Below are 22,658 nucleotides of genomic sequence, written 5' to 3' on the forward strand. Positions count from 1 at the left end.
GAAACTTCTTACTCAACACATCTCCAGAGGCAAGGGAAACAAAAGCAAAAAAGGACCTCATCAAAATAAAAAGCTTCTGCACAGCAAAGGAAACAATCAGCAAAACTAAAAGGCAACTGACAGAATGGGAAAAGATATCTGCAAATGACATATCAGATAAAGGGTTAGTATCCAATATCTACACAGAACTTATCAAACTCACCCAAAAAACAAAGAATCCAGTGAAGAAATGGGCAAAAGACATGAATAGACACTTCTCCAAAGAAGGCATCCAGATGGCCAACTGACACATGAAACAATGCTCAACATCACTCATCATCAGGGAAATACAAATCAAAACCACAATGAGATACCACCTGACACCTGTCAGAATGGCTCACATTAACAACTCAGGCAACAACAGATGTTGGCGAGGATGCGGAGAAAGAGGATCTCTTTTGCGTTGTTGGTGGCAATGCAAGCTAGTGCAGCCACCCCAGAAAACAGTATGGCGGTTCCTCAAAAAACTAAAAATAGAATCACCCTACGACCCAGCAATTGCACTACTAGGCATCTATCCACGGGATACAGGTGTGCTCTTTCGAAGGGACACATGCACCCCAATGTTTATAGCAGCACTATCAACAACAGCCAAAGTATGGAAAGAGCCCAAATGTCCATCAATGGATGAATGGATAAAGAAAATGTGGTATATATATATACATAATGGAGTATTACTTGGCAATCAAAAAGAATGAAATCTTGCCATTTGCAACTATGGATGGAACTGGAGGGTATTATGCTAAGTGAAATTAGTCAGAGAAAGTAAAAAAATCATATGGCTTCACTCATATGAGGACTTTAAGAGGCAAAACAGATGAACATAAGGGAAGGGAAACAAAAATAATATAAAAACAGGGAGGGGGACAAAACAGAAGTATGGAGAATAAACTGAGGGTTACTGGAGTGGTTGTGGGATGGGGGATGGGCTAAATGGGTAAGGGGCACTAAGGAATCTACTCCTGAAATAATTGTTGCACTATATGCTAACTAATTTGGATGTAAATTAAAAAATAATGATAATTTTAAAAAGGACAAAAAAAAAAGAAAAAAGAGAAAACACTCAGGAATGGCATGGCAGACAACAATGTATAATCATGCACTGTACCTACCATATTCATTGATTAATTCACCAATATTTATTAAACTCCCACTAACATAATGGAATAGTCAAATAAAGACCTGGGATTATAATACACTAATAATATTAGCTAGGTAAGGACATGTACAGGGGACAATAACACATGATAGGGGCTGCTAAAATGAGAGATATAATTTGTGTTTCTTATAGAGCAAGATCCTTGAATCACAACCTTAATATAAATACCTTGCTACCTTAAAATTTATCCTTCAACTTTCCACTAGACCAGTGGTTCTCAACTGGGGCCATTTTGGCCCCCCTCCCAGCAGATATTTGGCAATGATTAAAGACATAGTTTTTGGCTGTCACAACTAGAGGGCGTGGTGCTATGGTCATCTAGTGGGTAAAGGGTAGGGATGCTGCTGACCATCCTATAATGATAGCACAACAAAGAATTATCTGGCCCCAAGTAGGAATAGTTCTGACATTGAAAAACCCTCCAACAGGCTATTACAGATAAGTGAATTTATTCTGCGATGACTTATCCCCATTCCCACCCTCTACGATGAAGTCAGGAGACTTAAAAATCCTATTCAAGAACTCCAAAAGCTCTGAGGAAGCCTCAGAGAATCTATCTCATACTGGGTATCTCTGGGAAGAATATTAAAGCAAACGCGAAACTTAGAAGCCCCCTGAATCCAACACACAGGCTCACCTGAGTCCAGAAAATCCAACTCTCTAAGTGGGGCAAGAAAGCCTGAATTAAATTTGCAAGTGGCCCATGGTATCAGTTAACCACCTTTTCTGGGACCCAGACATTTGTACGGTACCATGGAGATGGCTAAGGGATTCTCCTCCATGATGCTGATGAAGTAGATTCTACCTCAGTGGCATTTATAGGCCCCTGTTTTGGAATGGAATTCAATAAAAGAAATATCTCAGACTCAAAATGTTAAATTTAAGATACTGGAAGGGAAATTAGGCCCAGAGTAGATTTTACGTCTTCTCAGACATGTCTACCAACAGTTACATTTGTGAAATGCCACATTTATAGATATCATCATAATGGTAGAATTTATGCACTCATACTTGATGTCTATTTCCTGTGAGTGGGGAAGATTACCTGTGTAGGTGGTATCCATGTGCACCATGGTAAATTTTGTCTATAAAAAGAACTGCTTTCAGGGAAGCCACATATGGCAAGTCCTAGAAAGAAAATTCTGACATTCTTTTTTGCTTCCAAGGGTTAGTTAAACTTTTTATATTTTTTCCCTTTTGTCCCCAGAATGATCACACAGGTATATAGTGACACCTGGAAAGAAGATGTGAGATGTGCTCTAGGCCAATTCTGATCCCAGCTTCAGAAGACATTCATTATTGACTTTTAATTATAAATAAGGACACTGTATGGCAGTGAGGCCCCCCGCAGTGACTTGACACAGCTTTCCTTCCTGGCTACCCCCAAGCTGATGTCATTCACAGGAAAATCTTAATTTTTTTCACTGTTTTCTTCAATTTCATTCTAACGTTCATTCTTTCAGGGCTGTCCGTGCTGCAGATACAATCCCTACCTGCCCATGTTTAAAATGGACATCTTTTCTAGGCGGACCACTAAACCAATCCAACAATCTATACCAGTTAAGACGTTAAAATTTTTAAATGTCTTAATATGTTCCTCTGCCCTAGGATATTTTTATATGCTTAGGAGGGACTTTGGAGATACAATATATATCTGAACTAGTACCTATCCAGAAGCTGTTAAAGGCACTACGACAGGCAGATGAGGAAATGTCTTAGTGAGTAGATGTGTATAAGAAACATATAGAATATGAGGGAGATAACAGCACAGTATCTTCCAGGTGACACTACACAGATTATGTTCTACCTGGTCCTAGTCCTGAAACAAGTTGATTAATTTGGCAGCACTACAAGGGAAGTTACAAATTTTTCCATCACTATTTGCCTATTCTTCTAAGCTATGGAAGGGCCTCTATTTATTTCTCTCTTTCATTAAATTCTGGGATTCTTTCTCTATGGCCCAACTCAAACACAGCTTCCTCCAGTCTGGTATCCACCACTCTATCTGCCCTTAATGATCACACCCTTAAGGCCTCCGGAGAACCCTCCTGACATTGCCCTACCCAAACCTCTCTCTATTACAATCATATATATATCTCCAAGATATATTCCAATATATCTTCCTAGATCCATATTCCTCAGGCAAAAACAATGTCTTCAAGTACCTGTTGTAACTATTCCCCTTTTGTTGTCTCATGTTCTGGGCCCAGTGAGACCCAAACAAACGCTCATCACATTTACCATGTTATATGGTAATTTACCTATTTGCCTGTCTCGCTCTTTCTCTCACTTGATTGTAAGTTTGTGTAGAGCATAGGATGTGCCTTATTCACGTTCATATCTGCAGTGAATTGCATCATCTCCAGCATGTGGTACGTATTCAATACATTCTTACTCGATAAATTAATAATTTTGCCTGCATGGCAGCTAAGATATCCTCCCACTTTGCTTTCTGAGAAATAAAATTTTAACCCTTTATTTTAACATGAACAAATGATTCTAAAATGATTAAAACATAGCTATAAATTGCTCTGAAATTAATACAATGTGAAACCCATACATCTCACATCATCTGTACAGTCAAATGAGGACACATATCTGTTCTACTTCCACTTACCTTATATTCCCAATGATATCTTTAGGTCAATTTCTAAACACAACCATATTTTTTGGTACTAAACAAAAGCCTTGGCACTTTAAAATTATCCCTGAATAAGATACGATTAACTATGTTAAAAGTTCTGTAAAAGCCATTCAATAGGAGCAGAGGTATGAGTTGGAAACCACAAGTCATAGAAGCGTGTTGGCATGACAGAGATAGGGAGCAAATCCATAGAAGCAATTCTCCCACATGATTTTTAGGAATGCTGAATCACTTCTCCAGATAATGACCCTGTGAGCCCTGGAGGATGATCTTCACATTCACCAGCTGTGTGAGCAATGGCACAGACAGGGGCCCCCACTGTTCTGATATATTCTTAGAGGCAGTGCAGAGGGAGGAAGGACCACAAGGGTAAGTCCCATGATGTTGGATCATCTGTTATACAAATGAGCAGGGGAACCATAAATGTAATGTTTCTTTTTCCAGACAGCTACTTATAGAGTTGATGCTGAGTATAGTATTGGATTTTTATTTTAAAGCACATCATCCTAAAGATAATGCCTAAAAAAGTATGAATTTAATAACAGAGGGCTGGTGCCAGTGCAAAAACCTCAAACTACCTGGCGACTGGCCAGCAAGCAGTGACTGCAGTGTGATCACTACTTTCAGAAGAGCATTCTATTCAAATAAACATGGCGGGTGTCTTTTGATGAGGCCAAAGATGGCATTTTCTTCCCTTCACTTACAAAACAGAAAAAGACTATTTTGTTCCCTTAATGATGCTATGCTGGTGAATTTTCCTTTACCAAAGGGAAGCAATTTAGTGGAACCGCTAACCCAGTAGCCATGCCCCCGTTTCACTGCACGGCTGTATAAACCATAAAAGTTAATAGCATGGTGGGAAATATCATTAATGCAATTTTATTATTGTACATAATTTTCTAAATTAAGTTCCAATTATGTGGTAGTTTAGAGAAAATACTGAATATACAGCAATATACAGTTTGAGCCAGACAAAGTACCTGGGGGCTAGAATAAAACAAAAAAAGCAGATATGTCCATCTGCCTAGAGAATCATCAACAAAGGATAAAATAAAGCTGGACTTTAATCCTAGTTCTAAAACCAACTCAGTGGCTCATCTCAGGCAACTCTATGAGTGTGGCTCTATATGACATCACACAGAAAAATACTCTTTTTTAGGAAGGTATATTTATATAGTCTTAGATATTTTTCACAATTTCTCTCATTGTCACTTACTTCTTCATGAAAAAAAAAAAAAAGGTATAAAGTTGATAGCCCCAGGAGAGCTGCAATTCATTTTGTAAATAAGGGACATTAATTTTTCCCATGTCCTCTCTAACCCTTGCTTCGTGAAATGTCTATCACAGGTACAACTCCTTCATGAAGATCAACCTGATTATCCCACCTGAAAGCTGTCTCTACTTTAAATATGGAGTGTCTTCCTTCAACATCTTTCTGGTACTTTTCATTGCACTCTCTCCCATTATAATGATGGGTTTAATATATTCCTTCCCCTATTAGAACATGGGCATGGATCATGCTTCATTAACCACTCACATGGGGGCACACAGACCATCTGTGAACTAGATGAACAACCAAGATGCCATGCTTCCATCCTTCCTCTACTCTGTTTACTAAGAGGGCATAGGCTCTAGTTAGCTTTTGGTCTCCTCACAGAGATAAGGCAACTAGTGTTAGTTGAGGTATGCACTTGGAACACACTGGCTTCGTACACAATATGTCATGTCATCTCCCTGCTTACCACTTTCCAATGGCTTCTCATTATACTAAAAAAAGATGCAAATCCCTTCCCTTTTTCTACATGTTCGATTCTGCATGTACATGTTTTCTGCATTTCTTTTCGACATATCCCCAACCCCTTGTATCATCTCTCACTATGTTTTACAAATATTAGCCAACTTTCTGTTCCTCTAAATGGTCAGGCTTATCTCCACCTGAGGATTCTTTGCTGTTTCTCTGCCTGGAATACTCTCTTCATATGCTGTTGCTGGTCTCTTCCTGTCTTTGCTGGTCTCTACCCAAATGCCACCTGTTAGCAGAGGCCTTCTCTTGCCACCCTATTCACTTCCCACCTTTCAACTTCTAGCTTATAACCTGCTTTCTTTTCTTGCTAGCACAATTGTTATTATCATTAATTATGCTATTTATTTATTTATTTATTTATTTGATTGCTCATTTTTTTGCTTGCTTTTCCATTAGGATGCAACTAACATACAAGATTTGTCTGATTCATTCTGTATCACAGTGCCTAGAATGATGTCTAGCACACAGAAATTTCTCAGTCATTATTTCTTGAATAAATTAATAAATGAATGAACATCATAATATTTTAAGCATCAAGACTGATTAAATTATTGAAATAACAAAACCAATGTGAATTAGCAACTCAACAATTGTGTGTTCTGAGTCATTTCCTATGGCAATTCTTGATATATTTTATGCTAAACAGCTTGCAGTTGCTCTCTCTTAAAGTATCACCCATATTATCTGATGACCAAAATCATGATGATAATGTTCATACAGATATGATGTTAGATACCAAGGAATTTAAATTAAAATTTCAGAACCAAATATCTCTGAGTAGGGATAAATATAATCTTTCTTTGAAAAACACTTCAAAATAATTTGTACCAGAATTATCTCATGGTTGACCCAGATTACAACTTTGTTTTCAGTTCTACAGACAGGTGGGCTCCTGGAGTCTCTTTAGGTTTAGAATCCCAAGAGAGAATACTGGGATTATAAATAGTCATGTTGTAAATGGTCTAGATTTCTTACCTTTATTCTTCAGCTGCCTCTCACACCATAAAACAGGACACACATGAGCCTCAATTAAAGGGTTTTATTGAATTAAGGATGCTTTCAACTCTATTACTTTGATTTCTAGACTTTTAATTTCCTGCATTTGCATCTCCTGGTTTCTGTTGCATCTAGAAGTACCATATGGAGTAGTATAAATATGTCATTCTTCCAGGAGATAATGCCCCTAAATTGCCCTATATATGAAGCTTGTGATCAAATCTTAGGGCAATGTGTCACTGACAAATTGTCACTGACAAAACTTTGAGGGAAGTTAAGGAGGGCCTTGGCCACCCATCTTAGAAGGAGGGCCTTGGCCACCCATCTTAGAAAGCAAAGTTTGGGTAACTCATCCAAAGTAGATTATGCTTACTCCCACATAAACAGGGTAATACAAGCGTGTACTCAACTTGTTTGTTCATATTTAGATCACCACATTTGCAGATATAGAAAATAAAGTCATATATATAACCCTGGTTGTCCTGGATATTTCATAAGGAGATAAGATCTGATCTTTCAAAACAACTGAACACACTTGGGAAGTGCCCCTACCTGTCTTTAAATAGTGCATCATTAATTCCTTTCCTACGAAGCAGATCTTGTGGCCCATATGGTGTGTCTTTGCATTTAGAGTCTGTGTCACAGAGTAGGGTTTGCAGGAACGGGAAGAAGCCAGTACTAGGAAGGTTTCGAGGTGCAAGGTAACCTGAAATTAAAAAATAAAACAAAGCAAAAAACAATAATTACATCACTATGGCATTTGCCTGGGAAGGGAAAGAAGTGTAGTAACTCTGTTTTGTGAAATTACCTTCTGGATTATGACTGTCTGGGTCTACTATGTATCCAAAAGTGTAAAAATACATGTTGCCTTACAAATTTATTTTACTGGGACTTATTCTAAGGAAATAGCTGGAAGAATGTCTGCTAGAGTATTTTAAAAATAGATCACAGTATATCCATATGATAAAACACAATGCAGCTAATAAAAAGTTTGTCAAATAATACAGAAAATGTTTGTATCTTGCCAATTAAAATGAGTAGATCAGAAAATAACATGGCCAGAATAGTTGTAACCTCGAAAAAATATATAATTATATGTATTCTTAAAAATATGGAGGGATTTCCCGGGTGGTATATTTCACATGATTTTTATTTATCTTCTTTTAACTATATAGTAACTATTTTTTCTCACAGTGTACATATCTTCTTTTGTGATCAAAGTCATTATAAATGCAGCCAATCTTCCAGACACTAGCAAGTATTTTTGGTTTAGCATAACAGCTAATTTAATTATCCTATACACACAACATTTTTTCCTATTTAAAAATCCAATAATGGAATAAATAAATATCCCTAATATTAAGGTAACAGAAAACAAGAACTGTAAGAGTAAAGGGTTTTTGTAACCTTTAACATTTGCTTTATAAAATATGATGATAGCATACACATGTCAAGAAATAGGCAAACTGCAAACCACAAACCTTTCTGCAATTAGGTCTAATATCAAAACACTAGGTTGCTCTTTTGGGGGGAATATGGAGGCAATGAATTACCAAAAAAAGCAGGTTTCAAAACTATAAGAGTAATTCCAAACTGAAGACTAAAAAGCAAAACCTTAACTTCCTCATGAATCCATCAAACACGGTGTCAGTACAAGTATGTTTTCATTAAACATAAAAAGAAAGAGGAAAGGCTACAAAAAACAGTATGAGCAACTGGGCTAAGTATGCATCAATATATTAGCAGAGAGAATAATAAATAGAAATTTGATCTCAGTAACTTAATACAGCTCTACATACAGAAAATTGGAAATAAAAGGGAATGGGTCATATGAAAGTTGGCCAGAAGTAAAGAGGGAAAAAAAAGAAGAGAGACTGGAAGATGTTGCTCTGTTGACTTTGAAGATGAAGAAGAAACCAAAAGCCAGGGAAAGCAGGTGACCTCTAGATGCTAGATAAGGCAAAGACACAAAGTCTCCTAGAGCCCCCAGAAGGAATGAAGCCCTGCCAACACCTTAATTTTTAACCCACTAAGACTAAATTTTAGACTTCTGATCTCCAGAACAATAAAATAATAAGTTGGTGGAGGTTTTTTAAAACTGAAGTATAGTTGACATACAATATCACATTAGGTTCAGGTATACAACATGGTGATTAAACATTTATATACACTATGAAGTGATCACCATGGTAAGTCTAGTTAGCATCAGTCACCACACAAAGTTGTTGTATCATTGACTATATTCCCTATACTGCACTTTACATCCCCATGACTTATAGATTTTATAACTGGAAGTTAGCACCTCTTAATCCCCTTCTCCTATTTTGCCCATCTCCCAACCCCACCTCAAGTAAGTTGGTGGTGTGTTTAAGCCATTAAGTTTGTGGTGATTCTTTACAGCAGCCGTAGGAAACTGATCCATGAAATAACACTGGTATGAATTAAAGTTTTGGAAATTCAGAAGAAATTGGAGAGAACTTAAGTCCACCAGAGTATTCACCACTACCTTCTAAGCAGCATCTCTTTCTGACACCGGAAAGACCTGTGTCTCTCCTAACATTAAACCCAAGTGAATCTGGAGTGAACCTTCAATGCTTTCATTGTAGCACAATTCCCCGAATGAGCTAGAGAGTAGCAGTCAAACTGCCTGTTAACTTTTCACATCACCCCTCTAACATCAAAATTCTACCACAGTGGACACGTAGAGCAAGACCTTGGAAAAGCTGCAGTGAAACTTCACCATTAACAGCGATCGACCCTGTTACACAGATCCCAACGGCAGCCACTCTCTCCGGGTGTGGGTCTGCAAATGGTTTTATTCCTATCTGATCTCAAACACGTGCAGTGGATCCTTTGAATGGAAAGCAGATGGCAGGGCAACAGGAGCAGATGACCGCTTCGCTGTATGCCATTTATCAAGGTGATGGTGTGGCTGAGCTGGACAGTGCTGGAAACGACAGTTCGTGAGAAGCCAGATCACGACAGGAAGAGAAGGAAAAAATAGGAAAGGACATCATGGGAAGAAGATCTGAAAAGAGGTGGCACATGACGTCCAGTTTTAGTTTCTCTGGCATTGATCATAACCTTCAAATATTAGAGGAATTTGGAAGCATTTAAACCCACAACATTCCTCACTGTGATTACTATAGATATACTTTATAGAAAAATTCATCCCAGAGGTTCTTTAAAAACTTTTTAAAGGCCCCCACGTGTCCAAAGTGCAGTTTGATCATGCTTCACACAGACTTTTTGATAACATATTTAACCTGTTATAATGGGTTCATGCAAATCAGGAATTAGTTTAAGTGTATACACATTTAGTTAAGTGTATACACAGTGCCATGCGCAGAATGGACTGCCTGTATTATTTATTTTGCCATTACCTTTTAACTCGGAACCATACCCTCATTAAGATAAGGAAGGGTCTACTGCAACAACTGATTTACTTAAGCATCCACTTATTCACCATAATCAGGTAGGCATGTGACATACATTTATGTCATTTATCCTTCTTTGACATCCATTATATAGTTTCTCATACACATCAACGTCTCACATAATCTGGAGATCCTCTAAAACTAACAAGTCAGAATTAAATATAATTAAAATTGAATATTTTTCTTGTGGGTAAAAATGGATTTTTTTCCTGTCTCCTGACCATTTCGGTTACATGCGTGCAAGGAGGTAACCATGCAGGGCAAAGGTGGAATGAACCAGCACACGTTTTAAAGAGCTGCTAATTCTAAATTGAACTCAATTCTATTCTGAAGGTGTCTCTGGCACTTTCAGGTTCCAAAATTATGTTTCTCTTTATATCTGTAAATGCCAGGATGCAGGAAAAAGAGAAACATTTCTCTATCCTTCACAGAACTTTTGTGCAGCAAACACGGAGCATGAAAAATTAGGGCTAATAACTGGCTACTCACATTCACAGCCAGCGTATAGATTTAAGGACACAAGTAGAGGAAGGTTATAACTATGCAAACCACAGCACCACTTGTAAGTCAATAAATAAATAAGTAAGTAAGTAAGTAAGTAAGTAAGTAAGTAAGTAAAACAGATCTAAGGGTTTGGGGATGGAGGGCTTAGGCAGGATAAATTCCTTGGTATCATGAGCCCCAAAGGTCTCACACTTAGGACAACATTTATGACTATCTCCAGGAGAAAACCTATCAATGAACTTGCAATTCCATGGAGAAATTGGAGCCAGAAGACTCCTGCATAGTCTGGGAGTGAGGTTGGTGAGTGGTCAACAAGATCTCAATTCACTTATAGTTTCGTTTCTCAGGGGCTCCATGCAGAGGCAGTGAGGTGGGGAGAGGTTATTCTCATAAAATGGATGCAGTCAACATTATCAACACAGTCCAATAATAATATTGACAGATCCCAATGTTATTTCAGGGAGTTGAATCAGACCAAACTACAAAACATTTTTAGGAACAAACCACCAAATAGCTAAGTTTTAACTAAATCAGATTCAGTTTTTGTTGTTTTAAGAATAAAACTGGCATTTTAAAAAGATCCAGTTCAAGATCCACTTAAGAAAAAAAAAAAAAAAGAGGGGCTCCTGGGTGGCTCAGTCAATTAAGCATCCGACTTTGGCTCAGGTCATGATCTTGCAGTTCACCAGTTTGAGTGTGCTGACAGCTCAGAGTCTAGAGCCTGCTTTGGAATCTCCCTCTCTCTCTGCCCCTCCCCTGCTCACTCTCCCTCTCTCTCTTAAAAATAAATAAACATTAAAAATTTTTTTAATAAAAAATAAAAACTAAAAGAATTTTTAAAAATTGTGATATCAACCCATACATCTATGTTTTCTAAAAAGGGGATCAAGTTTGGTTTTCCCTTCCTTTCTTCACAAAATTCCTTATTCAGAACAACATTAGTGTGATATAAGGTAACGATTCGAGCAGTGGTTCTCAAAGTGCAGTTCCTGGACCAACATCAGCATCACCTGGAAACTTACTAGAAATAAAAACTTGAGATCTCACCTTAGATCTACTTAATCAGAAACTCTGGGGATAAGGTTCAGCGACCCTTCTTTTAACACGCCCTCTAGGTAATTCTGATGCACAACACTACAGTGTGCCAACAGTATAGACTACAAACTTTTCCAGAAGGGTCAGATAGTGAATATTTTTAGCTGTAAGACATAACTGTCTCCATCACAATTACTAAACTCTTGTCATTGTAGACTAGAAGCAGCCATAGACAGTGTGTACATTAATGAGCCTGATTGTATTCCAATAAAGTTTTACTTTAAAAAAAAAAAGAGGCAACAGACTGGATTTGGCCCACAGGCTCTAGTTTGCTGACCCCTGGGGGATGACAGCTTACACTTGTCCTTCTCCCTCTCCTGCCTTGCTCACTTCTTATTTTCACATCTTCCCCATCCTTCTTTTTCTCTTCCTTCATCTCATCTAATTTACTTAATATCCCTCAATATCCCCTTTCCTCCATTTCTTAATCTTTTGTTCTTTCCTTCCCACTGACCACCCGCTCTTTGGACTCAATTTCCAACTCTTCTCTCTTTTTCTCCAGCTACTCCCTTCACCTACTGCTGTATCTCTTTACTGACTGGTACAGCCAAGAATGCCCATTTCCCTCAATATCTTCCCTTACTTCTTTCCCCCCCCCCTTTTTTTTTTACCTCCACAGAAGGGTTTTCACCCACTTCCATTATAAATTCAGGACCACACTGCTTGTTGGCTCTATCCACAGAAGTGCTGTTTTCTATTTATTGTATAAGTTAAGAAAGAAATGTCACAGTCTTTTCAATAATGAAGCTACTTCCATTTGACATCATTAGGCTTAGGAAGCATTCTGTAGGCTACCTTGGTGACATTTGTAAATATTATAATAATGGTAGATATTGGAGAACTTCCACTGTGCTTCTTTGTGTTTTCCTCAAGCAGGTCAGAACCCAACCTAGATGGTATTTTGTGTTTCCAGGTGAAAGGAATTTGGTCTTAACCCCCCGTAAAGAGATGAATGATGAACCTTGGAAGGAAATTCTGACTTTTTAAAATATGAAGTTACTCATTTGGGGTGTTCTATTTTTCTTAACTTTTTACATACAGGGTCACATTAGCAGAATACTTATTAGGCTTTTTGACCAATTAAATGATAAGTCTCCTCAAGAAACACGACAACAAGAAATTCTCATCATGATAAGAATACCAAATGAGACAAGTGTATCTAGATACAACACCTATAAACAATCAAATAACCAGGTAAGAATAAAGAAAACATGGGAAAGGAAAGGAATCTCATAAGTATGTTTGTAATAATTAAAGTAAACCTTTTTATTCTTCCTGTAGTTTTTCAGCAAATTTGTTCTCAGTAGCATTTTAAAAGATGTAATTAAAGTTATAAATGACATAAACCTGGCTTTTTAAATTATTTTATGACATTAAGTCAAGAATGCATAGCACTGTCCTTGTACTTTATGCATTTTCCATTTGGGGCAAGAGCTGTTCCCTGAGGGGAGATGTCTTGTTCCCTCAACCATCATCAGGTAAACTCAAATACACTGCCTCTTCCTGATTCTAGTCTCTCTGAATAGGGATTTTTTTTTTTTTTTAAACCTTTGTGGCCCAGAGAGACCTTAGCCTAGGATTAAATACTTATATGACTTTGAATCTTCAGGTAGAGTCACTAGCTCAATAAAATTGCACTTTTTGAGAGACTAGATAAAGAATAAGCTACTTGAAAGAAAGAAAAATCCTTACATAGTTATAGCACAAAGCTTGACATGGTGCAAGCAATTATTAACTATATGAATGAATGAATAAATGAAAGAATGAGTGAATTCCTGAAGGTCACAGGAAAACTGCATGATTGAGGACTTTAACATAATATACATTTATCTTTATTATTTAAGGGCAAAATTTCAAATTTTATCCCATATTATGAATTCAATGGATAAACAATGGATACAATAAGTTCAATTAATAGTAAGTACAATGGATAATATTGCATTATATCCCTTATAAAATGCATAAATATTGATAAAACCAGTAGCATTTATTGTTATAAGCTCTTCAGATCTCAGTTTCTTTGAAAATCTAGCTATTACACATTGGCATCTATAATATCAACCACTGAAATTATTATTCATAAAAAGAATCCATCCATCATTTATTCAGTGTAAATTTACTGAACAGACACTGTGTATCTGGCCCTGAGTAAGGTGCTAAGTATAGTTCATTCTTCTATCTTTTTAAATAAGAGATATTACTTAAATGTTTTAAAAGTATATCTCCAGGGGCACCTGGGTGGCTCAGTCAGTTAAGTGTCCAACTCTTGGTTTCACCTCAGGTCATGATCTCAGAGTCTGTGGGTTCAAGCCCCACATTGGGTAGGCTCTGTGCTGACAGTGCAGTGCCTGCTTGGGATTCTCTCTCTGCACCCCGCCCTGCTCACTCTCTCTGTCCCTTCTCAAAAATAAATAAATAAACTTAAAAAAAATAATTAAAAAAATATATACCTCCAGGTTGTGTGTGTGTGTGTGTGTGTGTGTGCGAGAGAGAGAGACAGAGAGAGAGAGGGAAGAGAGAGAAAGAGAGACAGAAAGAAACAGAGAGAGTATCTGTTTTCAAAGGTCATCACACTTTTATTATGTAAAAATGCCTATAGGAGTCATTTGTTTTCCTAAATTGCCAGAAATATTATGTATAAAAATAGCATATATTTGAAAATAAATAGTAAAACATTGGTAAGAAAAATAACTTCATGTTTTTTGGAAAAATTAAACAATCATTTTATATAAGCCCCATGGCAATCCCAGAGGATAAGCAGGGCAAGCGTTATACCCATTTTGCAGATAATCTCAGAGAGATCAAGCAATTTGCTTATGGTCACATGAAAAGCTAAGTAGCAGAGATGGACCCAAAACTGCGTGATATATGATGATAATGAAAGCAACATTCTGTTCAGTTAAGTTTCAGTATATGTTGGAGGGAGCAGATTGAGAATTTGAAAAACAGGTACCACTTCTGGTTTTGATGTTGATTCATTAAATCACCAGGTGTAAATTAACCTCTCCATGTCTCTATTTCCACATCTACCAAATGGAGGATAATGGGCCTTGCCACCGCACAGGGCACAAGGAAGATTAATTAGATAAAGCTTGTGTAAGGCAATAGGAACACACTGAAGAGGGAAGGCCGCATGGAATCCTGAGTTACTATTGCTCATCAGATTGCTGTTGCGACATTTGTCTAATTTACTCTGCAGTGACCAGGTCTCTCATCTCTGTGTCTTGAACCAATGAATGGTTAGGGGTATTGCATAATGTGTTTCTCTCCCTAGTAATTCATAATATGTACCTGTATCGACTGGAGCAGTGCTTCAATTACTGCCTGCTCACTGGGTGTGGTGCCATGATACATTCTTCCTAATTCTCCCCAGGCAAGTCTTGCTTCAACATACAAGTGTTTTTCCAAGTTCAAATCCACTGGCAAAAAGGTAGACTGTTTCTGGCAGTGAGAGCTGAGGGAAGATCCTTAATCCTTAAAAGCAGTGGGTAAGAAGTTCTTACACTCAAAAGGTTGCCACAGAGAACAAGAACAAACTTTGGGTCATTTGAGATGGTGTCCCACATGCCGGGATCTTTCCCACATTCCTCAGAGTTGTCTCTAACTACCACAGTCAACAGGTTTTGAAATGTACAAAAAGTGTTCCAAGGAAGACAATTTGGGGACTCTGGGCTATGACATTGCAGGTGCCATAGGAGGTGAGAAAGATTCTTGCCGTTTTTATATATTTGGCATATTACTATCACTATTTTTTAAGAAAAAGAGATGTGGCACTTTGGACTTGGAACCTTGCTATCTCTTTGGATGTTACCAATTTGATTCTAACATACACAGTTGAACTGATGGCCAGAACAAAGGGCTCCATAGCCCACATTCCTTAGTTTCTAGAAGAGAACATGCCTCCTTCCTTTCTGAAGGTTAAGGAGACCCTGTTGGGTGATGGGTTCCAAAGATCATGGTTTGATTTATTTAAACAGTAAACAAAATGATTCCACTCAAGGCTAGGAAACATAACTGTAACACATACATGCCAGATAATAAATTCCCACATGGGTTGAATCAGAGTTCAAAAATACTCACTAATATTATTAAAAATATTCTCACATGGCAAGGAATGTTGAGTTCAATGGCTCTTCTTGAGTGAGCTGGATCCATTTGTCTTATTAAACAGAACGAACAGTAACCAATTGAGACTTGTCTTTCAGTAACAAAGATTCACAACTGCATTTTTAAAAATCTTCCTTGCCATGGCCACTTGCAAACAGAATCTTGGCAACTGTTTTATTTCCTTCTAAATCTAAAGTTAAAAGAAAGATGAACCCTAGATCCTTGCTCCATTGTAGAACAGTCTTCCTATAAAACCCAGTCTCCTAATACTTCTTAGATATGGCCAACCAGGAAAGTACCCTACAGTCTGTGGGCAGGGCTGATATGAAGCTGAGTCCACATAGATATGGCTGGGTTGATTGGTAACATCAAGAAGACTTGATGCCAGTGGGGTGAGAGCCACTGTCCTGCACCCCACAGGTCACAGACTCCCTTGAGACACTGCCCTCTTCCACAGATCCAGCAATATCAGTGAACACCTGGTAAAGGGTGGGGGCATTTCCTCCAGTGTCACCACATCTGTTCTGATTTGTCAGGGAAGTGTTTCACTAATTATTACCCACAGTGATATCACTCAGACATCTAGGTAGTTAACTCACAAAACCTGCTCTTGGGGATGAACTGAAGAACTGATTCTTCTCCCATCATGATGGTCTCTGACATGATGCTGGGGTTGGGGGGGAGTGTAGGAGGTGGGAGAGCATCAGCATTTCTACAAACCAGGTCTGGGGCCAAATGAGTTTAGGAAACTAAGCTCTATCTCCTATTCTGGGAAATCCAGAATATATTTGCATACTAAAGAGTCTGAGAGGTTTTGCAGTAAGAAACCTGAATAACTTTGGTTGATTCTACATTTCCACAAATGTGAGTACAGAATACTTTTCATTCTTTTTCTTCCTGTTTTTAAGATTCCTGGGAATGAACATTCCATAGGGCACACTTTGGGAAACAGTGCCTTCACCCATGCTCTCACAAATTCCCAACTGAAAAGGAATCTTGAACTGGAAATTTACTTATTTATTTTTTCCTCAGGAGGGAACTTTTTACATAAGGAAATAGCTTGGCTTTGAGTCTTGATGTTCTAGGACTTACTTGTAAACTCCCACCTCACTAACTTGGCTTAAATATAGTAATTCAGCAAGCACCTTAGTGTTTATTTGTGAAAGTCCATTACAATTGTGCAACGCTATTTGTGGGAGTCGTTCAGCAAAACTTGTCTAAGACATTGCTTGGGGAAGGGAATTTCATTCCACAAGGATTTGGGGAAGCTTATAAAAGTACACACTCTATAATGGGGAAACATAAGGTAATGAAGAAATCAGAATGAGAGCAAACAAGTATAGGAAAGAATAAAGCCAGCACAATAATAAGTGCCAAAGGTATGTGTGTTAGAGGCTGGATGCAAATTTGAATCTGAGTGTCCTAAGGAACTACAGAAACAATCATTTAGAGTGTCCAAAAATAAAGTAAAACTAAATATATGTATTGGGAGAAACATAGCTTTTCCTATATAGAGAAAAATAATGGTTGTCAGGCCCCAAGAGCTTCAGTGGGTCTTAGTGTATTTGCTCCCACCCAGAAAAGGAGCACCAATAAAAGTGATCACCATCCCAGTGACCCATCTTGAATGGGAAGTGTGTGACCTGTCCTGAAGGTATTTTCCCTAGGAGGCAAGAGTAGAGAGAAACTGAGTTGTTGTTCTCCCTTTACCACTTGTAAAGGGTCCACTGCCAAGTCAGGGCACCATGATCATGGGATGGTATACAAAGTATTGAGTAATACAGTGTTCTACAAAGTTGTTTGGGAGTTAGCCAGAAAAACATCCTCTTTAATTTGTCTCCCAAATATTTGCCTTTTTGGTAACTGGGCTAAGTTATGAGTTGTTTCCAGGAGCTACATATTGGCAGAAATTATAGGAATTACTCTAGTGAGTGAAGCACCAGACAGCAGGAGCAAGAGTTAAAAAGCATCCTTCTAATCCTAGCTTTGCAAATGATTTATTATGCAACCACGACCCTCTACCTTGAGTCATTTCCTCACTTATGCAGGAAACATAAATCTGGACTGCCCATCCATCACAACTATTATAAGTAGAAGACTCTCCTGTAAAAGGAGATTTAGCCGGGTTGAAGTATTAAGCACTTATCATAAGATGAAAATTATGTTTGGAAATTAAAATGTGATCTCAGTAACCCATTAAGAGTAATGATATGGAGAAAAGAATTTCAGTAATTACCCCTATAAATGTATGTTACTAACAACTATTTTTTTCATTTGGAAATCTGACTCAGTTATCACAGAGAATTATATGTGTTGTAGAGTAAAAATAAAAGCCAGTGAAATACATTGCTGGGATCATTGTGTAGAAAAAAAAAAGAAAGTCCTATAAACACAGGGGCTTATAAATGTCTTTAATTCAACAGATGGTCTATTCGCTTGGGAAGAAAAGGGTCTAGTTTCGGATCCTATCACTTCTCAACAGCTCATATAGTATTTACGCCTTGGTATTCATATTCTGTCTATTTACAAATGATACGTGTGACAACCTGCCAGTGGAAAATGTATGTCACAACCTTTTCTTTCAAGTAGCGCTGTTGACAGGTAGCAACCTCATCTTCTTGTCAGACTTGACTTTCTCCTAAACCAAACATTTTCTTACCAAGACCTCTGCCAATCACGAAGAGACAATTTAAGTGACCTGTGGCTTGCTCTGTAACCAGAACATATTACTGGCCTTCTCTCTCCCTCTACATAGAACCACTTTTCATCAAAGCTACTCATTAGGAAAACAGAAAGAAAGAACAAAAGAAGGAAAGAAAATAGAGAAAAATCCCTGAGGGGCATTTTCCTCAATTGTAGAGAAAAAAAAATGCAAATATAGCATTAGTATTTTCTGTTCTTTTTTTCTAAGAAAAAAAATGTTCTTTTCTTTCTAAAAGGGAAATATCTCAAAAAAATACAAATAGAAAGCTCCAGATTCCATTTGCCTATTGGATTGGCAAAAGTTTAAAAAGTCTGACAATAACAAGTGTTGGAAAGGATATGTAGCAGTGGGGATTGCCATCCCATAGCGGGGAAAAGCTAAGTTAGTAAAGTCACTGTGGAATGTATTTGACCATATTCAACAAAGTTTAAAATGTGAATAGCTATAGGTATATGCCCCAAAGACATGTGCACACATGCACAAAGAGACATATTTAAAACAATTACCACAGTACTATTGGAAATAACTGAAAAATAACCTAGGTGCTCATCCAAAGACCATGGATAAATAGATTGTGATATACCTATGCATACAGTATGTATACTCCATGAACTCACTGAAGTTGCATAAATCAATGGAGATAAACTGACAAAATGCCATGCTGAACAATAACATAGTAGTCAGTCTAAAAAACATGATGCAAAAGGATGCCAGGTTGGGGTACTATTTCTATAAAGTTTAAAAACCTGTGGTCAAAGGTGCAAATTTCCAGCTATAAGATAAGTAAGTCCTGGGCACTTAATATATAGCATGGTGACTATGGTTAACAATACTGTATTTTATATTTGAAAAGTGCAAAGTGAATGGATCTTAAAAGTTCTCATCATGAGAAAAAAAATTGGTAACCATATTAAGTAATGGATATTAGCTGAACTTACTGGGATGTTTCACAATATATACACATATCAAATCATTATGTTGTATATCTGAAACATGTTATATGTCAATTATATCTCAATAAAACTGGAAAAAAGTCAGTTATACTAGAAGACATAAAAAGTAAAAGAAGAAGATAAAGAACCGCTTGATAAACTACATAGCAATGAAATTATCAAAATCATGGTTCTGCAAAAAATCATAGAATTGTCCCTGATTTCCTCACAGCACCCATTTCAGAACAAACCTCTATTTCCTAGGTCCCACCTCAAGTTATTACCCAAAGTTCAACTCCTATAATAGGCTCCTTCTAACACCCTCTTACAGAGATACTTCACAGTTAATCACAGGGAGCACTCTCCCTAGCTGCACGGAGTAATAAACACAACTTATTTAACACCAGAAACAAAACTGAATAAAATCCAAGGGGCATCTGGGTGGCTCAGTCATTTAAGCGTCTGACTCTTCATTTCTGCTCAGGTCATGATCTAAGGGTTCATGAGTTCAAGCCCCGCATCAGGCTCTGTGCTGTCATCCCTGCTTGGGATTCTGTGTCTCCCTCTCTCTCTGTCCCTCCTCTGCTCACTCTCTCTCTCTCTCTCTCAAAAGTAAATAAATTAACATTAAGCAAATTTTGAAATCACAGAATTTTTTTTAAAACCAGCAGTATAATATTATGTAATGTAGTTAGGTAGATAAATATATAGTAAAAATTAAAAAAACAAGCACGGGAATGTTATACACCAAATAAATGATAATGATGTCCTTCAGGAAGGGAAGGATGGATGCAGGCGGGCAGGAGAGAAATCAATCTGAGTGGTTTACACAGGGGCCTCACTGCTACTTTAATGTTTGATTTGTTTTATACAAACAAAACAATTCTGAAAGAAATATGGCTAAAAAATGTTAGGGTTTGATAAAGTTAGGTAGTGGATACATGAATGTTTGTGCTGTTTTTATGATTGTCAATGTGTTTGAAATAGCACACACTGTTCTTTTTAAAGATAATACAGATCTTCCTCTACTTATGATGGGGCTACATCCCTACAAGCCCATCCTAAGTTGAAAATATAATAAGTCAACAATGCATTGAATACAGCTAGCCAGCAAACATCATTGCTTGGCCTATTTTGTAATAAATTGTTGAGTATGTCATGCAATTTATTGAATACTGTACTGAAAGTGAAAACCAGAATGGTTGTATGGATACAGAATGGTTAAGTGTATTGGTTGTTCATCCTCGTGATGCGCGGCTTACAGGGAGCTGTGGCAGGCTGCTGGTGCCCAGCACCATGAGACAGGATCCTATGGCATATTGCTAGCCTGGGAAAAAGGTCAAAATTTAAAATTCGAAGTATGGTTTCTACTGAATGCATATTGCTTTCACACCATCGTAAAGGTGAAAAATCGTAAGTCAAATCTTCATAAGTTGAGAACTGTCTTTATACTGGAATTACATTAAACTTTAGGAAGTTTTAGTTACTGAAATATCAGAGAAAGTTCATTATAATGTAATCTAACCTACAAGCCAGTCCAAGAATAGCTTTATAACAATACTCTCTGGATCGATAAATTCCATTCACTTAAAAAAAAATTTTTTTTTATTTGAGAGAGAGAGAGAGAGAGAGAGAGAGAGAGAGAAAGCACAAGGGGGGAGAGGGGCAGAGGGAGAGAGCGAGAATCCTAAGCAGGCTCCATCATGGAGCCTGACACGGGGCTCGATCCCCTGACCCTGGGATCATGACCTTAGTCAAAATTGAGAGTCGGACACCTAACCAACTGAGCCACTCAGGTGCCTCACCATTCATTCAGTTTTTGTAAATGTTGTAACTCATTAATCTATTTTTTAAAAATCCATTGTCCTCCTTGCCCATTTATTAAGATCCTAGCTGAGAGTCTTTCTTCCTGAGAGGCAGGGCTAATTCAGAACTCATTAAATGCACGACTCCAAACTATTCATTATACATTACCTCCATCTCCTCTCCATTGAGCATCATCTGCTATTGTGTTTACCCCATTACTGAGCTTAATTAAGTCCTTCAAGAGTTTCTCGTAATCTTCCAAACTTGTTGTTGGCAAATATGTACCACTTATTTGCACTGCTTCTGAATTGTTAATAAATACGTTTTAAAATTGTTTCTGGGCTTCTAAAAGTCATCACACTGTTCTAACTGATTGTCACGCTCTCACTTTAAATATTTGCTTATTCCAACTTGTTTTTGGAACTATCCAGGATCTAACCTTTTATCCACCAGTAAGTTATGCCTCAACTTATTTAAAGGAACCTTCATTCAGAGCCTTGTGGGAAGATCACAACAAAGTGCCAATCACTGGCTTATCTAACTACAAATACTCAGTTAATTATTTCAAGGAGTTTCAGCAGGTTAAAAAGACATAAGAATGAACTGCCTGGGCAGGTTTTTTGTTTTTTTTTTTTCCTGCTAAAGGAAAAATTTGCTCACAACTAATGTGAATTCCCAGGATCTCTCTTCTCACATTTTAAAAACAGGTTAGCCATTAGCCAGCTGGCAGCTCTTTAAAGATATTCTCACAATTAATGGTAAATGATACAGCTTTTCTAGTGGGTCAGTTTCACTCTGTAGTTTCTTCAGATTTTTTAAAATGATAACCAAGGGAAGTAGGGCCACTTCATTCCCCCAGACTGCCACACCTTTCAGGGCCAAACTCGGGTCAGTGGGCTCCATCATTGTGTAGAGGAGAGTAACACAAGATCATGGAGCAAGATTCTGAGAGAATCTGATCTAATAGACAATTCTGATTTTACCACATGCATGCTATCAGAAAATTCTTGTTACTCAAATTTTGAGTTGTGAGTAATGCTGCCTTCAGATAAACTCTTTATTTGAAAAGTCTTACTTTATGCAGTCCTGCTGATAAATTTGCTCTTTGTTACCCTTTCTTGGGTAGATATTATTCCATCGTGTGTATCTGCATTAGCGATGCAGCATCATTACTCATCGATCAATCCACTAATGGCCACTGAACACCTTTATGGACATAACATGGAAATGTCGTTAGCGGACAAGAGAACACTAACTATCCTCACTCTTAGACTAATGAGGGAGAAAACAGGTGAGTTAACCATGTTAGTAAAACAAACCCTGGTCACCCCATCTTTATTTTGGGGCCATTAATACCTGAGAATTATATCTAACTGACACAGTAACTTCCAGACAGCCCCCATCACCACCACCCATTTCCTGTTTTGGAAT

At 37.6% G+C, this 22,658-nt stretch overlaps 1 protein-coding gene across 1 annotated transcript in view; it reads right to left on the bottom strand.

Annotated features, from left to right (window-relative positions):
- The window catches only part of ABCA12 (ATP binding cassette subfamily A member 12), a 174,897-nt gene that overhangs the window by 112,936 nt on the left and 39,303 nt on the right, over nt 1–22,658 (bottom strand). Inside the window, exon 3 of the mRNA XM_042993914.1 lies at nt 7,195–7,348. Coding sequence (XP_042849848.1) covers nt 7,195–7,348 — 154 coding nt within the window. The remainder of the gene's footprint in view (nt 1–7,194; nt 7,349–22,658) is intronic.

The sequence above is a fragment of the Panthera tigris genome, chromosome C1 (assembly GCF_018350195.1).
Source record: "Panthera tigris isolate Pti1 chromosome C1, P.tigris_Pti1_mat1.1, whole genome shotgun sequence".
Classification (NCBI taxonomy): Eukaryota; Metazoa; Chordata; class Mammalia; order Carnivora; family Felidae; genus Panthera; species Panthera tigris.